This window comes from Aegilops tauschii, chromosome 2 (genome assembly GCF_002575655.3).
Source record: "Aegilops tauschii subsp. strangulata cultivar AL8/78 chromosome 2, Aet v6.0, whole genome shotgun sequence".
Taxonomy (NCBI): domain Eukaryota; kingdom Viridiplantae; phylum Streptophyta; class Magnoliopsida; order Poales; family Poaceae; genus Aegilops; species Aegilops tauschii.
Window position 1 is genome coordinate 149,530,512 of NC_053036.3, and position 9,778 is coordinate 149,540,289.

General features: G+C 49.0%; 1 protein-coding gene across 1 annotated transcript; it reads left to right on the forward strand.

The window, feature by feature from the left end:
* Positions 1–1,158: 1,158 nt before the first annotated feature.
* Positions 1,159–4,151, forward strand: LOC109779255 (BTB/POZ domain-containing protein At5g48130). Its single transcript, XM_020337860.4, has 4 exons — positions 1,159–1,545; positions 1,618–1,687; positions 1,782–2,906; positions 3,024–4,151. Exons 1-4 carry the CDS (start codon positions 1,400–1,402, stop codon positions 3,723–3,725), a joined length of 2,043 nt encoding a protein of 680 aa, XP_020193449.1. The 5' UTR covers positions 1,159–1,399; the 3' UTR covers positions 3,726–4,151.
* Positions 4,152–9,778: the final 5,627 nt, after the last annotated feature.

The window sequence follows — 9,778 nt, forward strand, 5'->3', positions numbered from 1 at the left end:
CACCGAACTGAACCGCGGGGCCGGGCGGGTATAAATTCCGTAGCCGATCTCGATGCGTCACGGGGCCACGAAAAAGGCTCCAGAAAACTGCAACCGAGCGCTCGGGGAGGAGAAGCATGGCGACTTGGGTTCCCGATGCCCCTGCCTCAAATTCCACAGCGGAAGCGGAATACTCCCCCGACTCCGTGCACTTAAATTCCCCAACCCCCAAGTGCAGCGGCCGATGCACGTCAACGATTTGATTATTACCGACATTCTCCCTTATCAATGGCGATCACGAGCGGCGGGTAGCGGCACAATGCGCTGACCAGTCCATGCATGCAGATCGCCCCAGCTAGCTTCCAGCACGACGAACGCCATTTGACACCGGAGAAGAAGACGTGGCCGGCAGCCAGGCAGGTCCATGAATTGAAAAGAAAAACGCCGTGATTGATCTGCTTCCACGGCGGCGAGGTAACCAGGCCCCTCGCATCATCAGATCTCTTAAAGAAAGAATTTCACAGTTCCGTGGTCTAGACCAGAGTTTTGTGGCGTGCGCTCATGGTGAATGACGGAACGCCCGTTGAACCGGGCGACAGGGACTCCATTCCCGTCCGTATGATATTCAGAGCCTCCTCCCCTCGTAGAGGTGCTCGTCAATGTGCACGCTCGGCTTTATTAAAAAGCAGTATGGAAGCGCATCCATCCAGCTTATGCCATCGCTAAAATTTTGGTCTTAAAATTTCGGTCCTCTGGCATCCGTGAGCAGAAAGGATAGTCTGATCGCACAAGATGCCGAGTCTCGAGGGAGGCAGTTTTTAAATGAGGCTGCGTGTGCGTGCTCCCTCCAACTCCAAGCAACCCCTGGCTGGCAAAGTCACCGTGCTCTGCCAAATGCCGAGAGCTCGTTGAAGCCCAGACTTCTCGGCCATCGTACGATCCGTCCATGGCACCAGCAGCCCGTTTTTTCCACCAGTTGGTTCAACAGTCCAGCAAACACCAATTACTTGCATCAAGAATTCATACCAGGTGTTTCCATCTGTATCACGCGTGCGTGCGTGCGTGCAGTTTTGGTGGTGACTGGACGACGCGGTGATTGGGGCTTAAACTAGTGTTGACCCTCTCTTGGATCCTTACACGGCTGCCCCCGTGGGGGCGAGCAAATCTACCGAGAAAACGCTGAGACCAGAGGAGGGAGGGAATTAAGAAAGGTTGCACGAGGGCGATCCGATTTCCCAGCCTTAAAACTGGGGTTCAACCCCCATTCGTGCGCCCTCAGCCATTGTACCCTTTTGCACGCCTCCCTATGTTACTCCCTCCCTCTGCACTCAACATCCTTATATGCGCTCCGATCCTTGACATATACATACTAGTAGCACGCTGCCTAACCTGCGAAGGATAGATAGCTGATAGCTACTTGATGGAGAAGATGATTGGGAGGGGGGTGGAGATGGGGACGGAGGTGGAGATGTCGCCGGCTGCCAAGGAAGCGGCCGCCGCTGCCATGTTTAGCCCTTACTCGAGCCCGAGCACGGCCTTCCTGCTGCAGAGGAGAGTACTTTCCTGGTACGTGAAGCTCATGGCATGTTGCTTGTTTCTCTTGTCTGGCCATCCAATTCTGATTGCTCTCAACTGTAGGGCGAAAGAGACCGGGTCGCCGGCGACGGTGCGCGTTCGCGTCGCCGACAGGAGCTTCATTCTGCACAGGGTCAGTCAGAGCTTGCGACGAACTCAATTATGGTGTGGCGGTGGCGCTGGTTTGGTGATGACCATCCTAACCTTTGTCGTCGTCGTCGTTGCAGGATCCTCTGGCGTCAAGAAGCAGGTATTTCAGCCAGGCGATGGAGGAGGTGTCCGGAGACGTCGAGCTGCCGGACAGCTTCCCCGGTGGCTCCGATGCCTTCGAGGTGATCGGGCTCTTCTGCTACGGCGACTCCGTGGCGCTCGACCCGTTCAACGTGGCGGCGGTGCGCTGCGCGGCGGAGTTCCTGGACGTAGGCGGCCTGGGCGCGCGCTGCGACCTCTACATCAACCAGGTGGTGCTGCAGAGCTGGGACGACGCGCTCATCGTCCTGCAGCGCTGCCAGCCCCTCCTCCCCGTCGCAGAGGAGCTCCTCATCGTCAGCCGCTGCGTCGAGTCGCTGGCCTTCATGGCGTGCATGGAGATCCTCGACCCGGAGCAGCGCCGGGACCAGCCCGGCGTCGACGACGCCGGCGCGCGCGGCCTGGTCGGCCGCCGCTGGGACGCCGAGGTCGTCAAGGAGCTCGCCGCGCGCGACCTCTGGATCAAGGACCTCATCGCCCTCCCCTTCGAGTTCTTCAAGCGGATCGTGCAGGCGCTGCGGCGGCAAGGGATGAAGGAGAAGTACGTGAGCCCCGTGGTGCTCTTCTACGCCAACAAGTGGGTGCTCTCCAAGAAGACCCACAAGTTCTGGGCGAGCACGGACGAGGCCGGCGACGGCGAGACTGACGCCAACAGGAGGGCCACGGAGATACTGCAGGGCGTGGTCGACCTGCTCCCGGTGGAGGCGAGCGGCGCCGTCCCGGTGGCCTTCTACTTCGCGCTGCTGTCGCGGTCGCTCGCCCTCGAGCTGAAAGAGGAGAGCCGGACGAGGCTGCGGGACCAGGTAGCGTCCCAACTGCAGTTCGCCAGCGCGGATGACCTGCCGCTGCCGGAGCAAGACGCCGACCGGTCCGTCTCCGATAGCCCGGAGGTGGTGACAATGGAGAGCATCGTCTCAAACCACGTCGCCATGCAAAGACAAGGGGCCGAGGCCGTGGCGGAGTTGTGGGATCGGTACCTCGTGCAGATCGTCGATGATCTGAAACTCCGGCCGGAGAGGCTGGCAGAACTGATCGGCGTCGTTCCGGCCGGCAACCGGAAGACCCACGATCATCTATACGAGGCAATCAACACTTACTTAGTGGTAAGACAAGTATCCTTCCGGTCACACGCTGGCATAGTTATTAGTCCCAGTGGTTTGCTGGTTTGAATTTTCAACTGTCCCTGACTAGAGGAAGCTGCCGATTCTGTGCCATGGCAGGAGCATCCCGGCCTGTCCGGCGAGGAGAAGGCGGCGCTGTGCGGGCACCTCGAGTGCCGGAAGCTGTCGCACGAGGCGTGCATCCAGGCGGTGCAGAACGAGCGGATGCCGCTCCGGTTCATCGTGCAGGCCCTGTTCGTGCAGCAGATGCACACGCACCGCGCCTTCGCGGAGCGCTCCGACTCGTTCCGGTACATGCTCTCCGGCGAGCTGATCCCAGGCGTCGCCGGCGCGTACACGCCGAGCCCAGGGTGCCCCGTCCCCACGAGCCAGCCGCTGAGCACCACCAGCCCGTACACAGACGCCCACACCAACGCCGCGCTCGACGGGAAGCTCCGCGCCCGCGGCGACGACGACGCGGCGTCGGACTACGAGACGGCGAGCTTCAGGATCCAGGCGCTGGAGCAGGAGATCATCTCGCTGAAGAAGACCCTGCAGCGGCACAACACCCTGAAAGGAGGCTCGGTCCGCAAGGACAGCAAAGAGCCGAGCTTCAGGGCGGACGTGGCGGCGCCGGTGGCGATCAGGCGGCGAGCGCCCGTGTCCGGCAGCTGCATCGGGTCCATGCGCTGGGGCTCGCAGCGGCGGTGCGCCAGCAGGATCCTGCGCGTGTTTACGAGACTGGCCGTGTTCGGGCGGAGCAGGTCCCGAGGGAAGCAGAGCAAGTGCAGGGCAGCAGCAGAGCAGCTCAGCTGCTTGTAGACCTGCAGTGCTCTTCCATTCAGGACTCAGGAGTCGGGACAGCTTGCCGAAGAAAAATTAGTCTGAAAGTTTTGAACTTTTTACTTGTGGAATTGGAAATTGCAGATGCCACGGTGAAACCTGGTAGCCATGGATGTAGTGACTGCTTATTTGTACATACTGCTAGCAATGTTGAAAGGCTTGAATAGGTAGTTACTGTCAGGTTCAGGTGTCCATTCAGTAGAACAAGCGCGAGGTGAAGTGGGTACTTTCGTTTGGTTAGCAACTGCCAAGATATGCATAGTTTATCAGTTCATTTGTTAGGTGATGTTTACATCTTTAGGCTTGGCTTGCTGTCGTTGCACTGTGTTGTGTTTAGGCCATGTTTGGTTCATAAGTCCTAGGACATTTTTTAGTCCCAACTTATAAGTCCCAAGTCCCTAAAAAGTTCCTACCTGTTTTGTTCCTGGGACTTAACATGGACTAAAAGACCATATTACAACTATAAGTCCCTATAAGACTCTCCTTGAGAGTCTTATTTCATAAGTCCCAAATGCGCACTTTAAGTCCCTATAAGTCCCTCCTGTTTGGTTTAGATGGGACTTATAGGGACTTTTTTAAGTCCCTAAACCAATAAGTCCCTGAAAACAAACACCCTCTTAGTTTTACACTTTAGCTGCATATCAGTTGCGTGAGTTTTAAATTTTGGTCAGTCGATTTTGTGACCGTTGGATCATGCTTTGTGATTCATGTGTTTTAACTTTTTCTCTGGGTGTGATTGTGGCTGTGTTGGGCTTGGTGATCGACTTACCCAAATTTTGGGTCAGTCAATTTGCTTCTTGGGCTCGTTGCGGCCGATATGCTCGAGGACCCGTTAATCTACTGAGCCCACCCCGTGTCGCGGAGGTGGATCGTCTCGTCCCTGCCTTATCCAGTCGCTCGGGTGCCCTCAGCCACTTCGCCTCCTCTGTCCGTCACTCTCTCTTGCTCTATGTCTTCTCCTCTCCCCATCCGAGCTAGGGTTCGTCAATTTCTTCCGTGTTCTTGTGATTTCCCCCTTCTTTTCTTTAGATCTGCTTGAGTTCTGTGGTTTTTGTTCAGCTCGTGAGGTCTTCTTTGCTGTCCTTTTGCAGGCTTTTGCTCTCGGCGGTGCTTTGGGTTAGGGTTCTTGTGCTCCATCCGCGAGCAAATCTGCTATTTAGGTATGTGTATGCTCGTTCTCTTCTCCATGATTTGGTTTTTGTGGTATTCTGTCATGTATGGTTAGGTGTTTTGCTATGTAAAATTGAGTATGCTTTGGCTAGGGTTTGGTCAGTCTTTCCATTTTGATATAATCTTCCTGTTCTTGAGTAGATTCTTCTGTTAGGTCCTATTAGGTCTTAGATTGGTTCCCATCCCTCATGTTTTATTGATGGAGTAGATATGTGCCAGTTCAAGTTCATTTGTTGACTACTTGTTATTTTAGTTGATTTACAAGTATGAGCATGCATGTGCTAGGTTTGCATTAGATTCTTTGGTAGTTTCTAGGTGATTCGGTTTGATTGATGTTTAGTAAGTCAGTTTTAGGTGTTATAATATTTTATTAGGTATATTATTGAGTATTATGTAACCTTTCTTATTTCTACCTTAATGCCCTTTTAGTTAGTGTAAGTTGATGGTAATAGGCGTTCTTTAATCTGTGTTCTTTGTGTAAACCCTAAATAGCCATTCCTTCTTAATCTATTTTTAAACCCTAAGAGTTTTATCCTTTTTTGATATGACATCCTAGTTTGAGCGTGTCCTTTTGCATTAAGGTTAGCATTGTGTATTGATTATTTCTGGTGCCAGTTTCAAGTTGATGTTGGTGGTAGCTTTTTGTTAGTTTAGTTGATTTAGTGGAGCCGTTGATCTGTACCAATTTTTGGTGATTATGCTTAAGCGGGTTTGGGTTATGGATTGATTAGTTTTGTTAGTAGTGTAGTTGTTTGGTGTGATTTATGTTTGGATTGTGAGTTCTTAGGTCTTTTGATGTCAAATTTATTGTCTATTTTCTTAAGTATACCGTAAAATGTGCCTTCTTTTTTATCTGAATCCTTTTTAATGTGTGGCTAGTTTGCAACTTCTTAGTTGCAGGTAGTGTGCCTAGTATCTTTTTTATGGTGCTTTCTTTATAGTCTAGTTAATTGCTAGGTGTTTAGTTAGTCTGGTTATGATTAGCTGATAGTATTTGGCACTTTAGCTAGTTTGGTTATTTTTTGTGAGGCACTGTGAAACTAGTGGTGTATATGAGATAAGCTAGTACAACTTTAGTCTGTTTCAGTCTGATGGTCAATGGAAGCAACTTCTCATGAATTGCTTTTATGAGGTGCTTCTTCTGAATTGCAGCTTGTTGTCCAGTTAGTTTCTTTTTATATGTCTATTTTTTCTTAAATTGCTTTAGAGAGTTTATTAATTGATACTTTGTCTGTTTCTAAAAGGTATGGTTTGCCCTACATGCCGCAACCCTAACGTGCCCCCCCTTGGTGGAGTGTTGGGGTGAATGAATTTCTTTAGCAGTTTGATGTTGTGCTCCATGAAAGTTGTTGAAGGCGCATGGTGAGTTCAATGTACTTGCCCAGTAATTTGTGTTCTTCTTGTTGCTTGTTTGTATGCTGATAGAATTTCTATTATGTAGTTCTTATTAGGAGGGTTGCTTTATGTATGAAATATTTTTTGTGTTGTGCTGATTCTCATGTATCCAGTGTTATTTTATTTGTTCCTCTCTTGCTTCTATTTTGTAGTAAAGTTATTTTTCTAATTTTAGATATCCTTTTGTGTATTGAGAGGTATAATTAGCATTATGCATTTTCCTTAGGTTTGTATTCTATAACATTATTAGTATTATAAGAATTTAAAATCAAGTTGATTTATTGCACTTGATTTTTTGGTGTTTCTTTTGTGAATTAGTTACCTCTCTTGTATATGATTTGCTGGATGTTTGAATTAGAGGTTGCTCTTTTTGGTTTTGTGGAATTCCTACTCATTTTGGTTTTGTGCAATTCCTGTCACAATCTATTGCAATTTTATTTATTTTAGTTTCTTTTATGTTTTTTGTTCAACATTTTTAAGGATTTGATAAGAGAGCTCATATGTTCTAGTTTCTTAAAGAAATAAAGTATTGAAGTTTCACCATAGTACTGTACTACTCTCTTCAAAATGAGAATATAAGTTTGGCACGGGAACTTAGGCCATCAATTTAACTAATGATGAAACATGTAGAAAATGAAAAAAACTTCATTGGATAACGAATCTAAATATATATCTTATGACATACAACACAACACATTTTTCACTAATCAAACCAAAGATCTAAAAACTCGTGTCCTGATTTATATTCCCATCCAAAGGGAGTATGTAACATGAATGTAACCTCAAGTTTTTTCTGCCACATTTATCATGCATGTGCACATGTTCATGCACCCGCAAGACTCTAGCACCAAAAGCATTTGTGGCGCATCATGACAACATGCGTGATAATGCACAACATGATCATAGAGGATGGGTGGGACCCCCAAGGAGACTTCCGTTGCGAGAATGAGGGGCACACAAATTGTACTGCTTGTTCGTCCACACAGGGATGAGAAATGGCTTCAAAATTTCTTTAAGCGCACCGACAAATCAAAAACCGTGCGGGGTGATACATCTTCAACGTATCTATAATTTTTTATTGTTAAATGCTATTATATTATCACTTTGTTATACTTTATATGTCATTTTATATTACTTTATGGACTAACCTATTAATTTAGTGCCCAGTGTCAGTTCCTATTTTCTGCATGTTTTTTGTTTCGCAGAAAAACCATACCGACCGAAGTGCAAACATGACAAAACTTTTTGATGATATTTTTGGAACATAAGAGACCCTGGAAGCTTCGAGGGAGGACAAGAAGACTAGCGAGGAGCCCACAAGCCAGGTCGGCGTGCCTTAGGGGGGCTGACTTGTGGCCCCCTTGTTGTTGGGGAACGTAGCAGAAATTCAAAATTTTCCTACGTGTCACCAAGATCAATCTATGGAGTCATCTAGCAACGAGAGAGGGGGGAGTGCATCTACATACCCTTGTAGATCGCGCGCGGAAGCGTTCAAGAGAACGGGGTTGATGGAGTCGTACTCGTCGTGATCCAAATCACCGATGATCCTAGCGCCGAACGGACGGCACCTCCGCGTTCAACACACGTACGGAGCGGGGACGTCTCCTCCTTCTTGATCCAGCGAGGGGGGAGGAGAAGTTGATGGAGATCCAGCAGCACGACGGCGTGGTGGTGGAAGTAGCGGGATCCCGGCAGGGCTTCGCCAAGCGCAAGCGGGGAGGAAGAGGTGTCACGGGAGGGAGGGAGGCGCCAGGGCTTGGGGTGCTGCTCCCATGCGCCTCCCCACTATATATAGGGGTGGAGGGGGCTGGTTTCTTGCCCTCCAAGTCCATTGGGGCGTTGGCAAAGGTGGGGGAAAGAAATCCCATCATTTCCCTTCCCCACCGATTGTTATCCCCCCTTTTTAGGGATCTTGATCTTATCCCTTCGGGATATGATCTTATTCCTTCTAAGGTGGGATCTTGGTGCGCCTTGACCAGGGGTGTGGGGCCTTGCCCCCACTACCCACGTTCATGTGGGTCCCCCCATGCAGGTGTGCCCCACTTCGGAACCTTCTAGAACCTTCCCGGTACAATACCGAAAAATCCCGAACATTTTCCGGTGGCCAAAATAGGACTTCCCATATATAAATCTTTACCTCCGGACCATTCCGGAACTCCTCGTGACGTCCGGGATCTCATCCGGGACTCCGAACAACTTTCGATTAACCACATACTAATATCCCTACAACTCTAGCGTCACCGAACCTTAAGTGTGTAGACCCTACGGGTTCGGGAGACATGCAAACATGACCGAGACGACTCTCCGGTCAATAACCAACAGCGGGATCTGGATACCCATGTTGGATCCCACATGTTCCACGATGATCTCATCGGATGAACCACGATGTCGAGGATTCAATCAATCCCGTATACAATTCCCTTTGTCAATCGGTACGTTACTTGCCCAAGATTCGATCGTCGGTATCCCAATACCTTGTTCAATCTCATTACCGGCAAGTCACTTTACTCATACCGTAACGCATGATCCCGTGGCTAACTCCTTAGTCACATTGAGCTCATTATGATGATGCATTACCGAGTGGGCCCAGAGATACCTCTTCGTCATACGGAGTGACAAATCCCAGTCTCGATTCGTGCCAACCCAACAGACACTTTCGGAGATACCTGTAGTGCACCTTTATAGCCACCCAGTTACGTTGTGACGTTTGGTACACCCAAAGCATTCCTACGGTATCCGGGAGTTGCACAATCTCATGGTCTAAGGAAATGATACTTGACATTAGAAAAGCTCTAGCAAACGAACTACACGATCTTGTGCTATGCTTAGGATTGGGTCTTGTCCATCACATCATTCTCCTAATGATGTGATCCCGTTATCAATGACATCCAATGTCCATGGTCAGGAAACCATAACCATCTATTGATCAACGAGCTAGTCAACTAGAGGCTTACTAGGGACATGTTGTGGTCTATGTATTCACACATGTATTACGGTTTCCAGTTAATACAATTATAGCATGAACAACAGACAATTATCATGAACAAGGAAATACAATAATAACCATTTTATTATTGCCTCTAGGGCATATTTCCAACACTTGTTGCTCCAGTTGCCCTAATTTTTGGCCTATAAATTCCACAATATTCCAAAGCCCACAGAGCAAGCGCTGAAACAATTTTATCGCCGTCGTAAGCCTCTGTTCCATCGTGATCCCATCCGGAGCCCTTTGCCGGTACTCTGCAGGAGGGGGAAATCATTGGGGAGGCAATTTTCATCAACCTTGCTGCGTCCACAATGATGTGTGAGTAGTTCCTATAGGACCTGTGGGTCCATAGAAGTAGCTAGATGGATCTCTCTCTCTCTTGATCTTCAATACAATGATCTTATCTATGATCCATTCGATGTAATCTTTTGAAATGCGTTTGTTGGTATCCGATAAATTGTGGGTTTATGATCAGATTATT

What these genes read in the sequence shown, in the direction of transcription:
- LOC109779255 (XM_020337860.4), top strand. Translation starts at nt 1,400, where the DNA reads ATGGAGAAGATGATTGGGAGGGGGGTGGAGATGGGGACGGAGGTGGAG. An exon ending in GGAGCTTCATTCTGCACAGG is followed by an intron (nt 1,688 to 1,781) that starts GTCAGTCAGAGC and finishes TCGTCGTTGCAG; the next exon opens with GATCCTCTGGCGTCAAGAAG. An exon ending in CAATCAACACTTACTTAGTG is followed by an intron (nt 2,907 to 3,023) that starts GTAAGACAAGTA and finishes GTGCCATGGCAG; the next exon opens with GAGCATCCCGGCCTGTCCGG.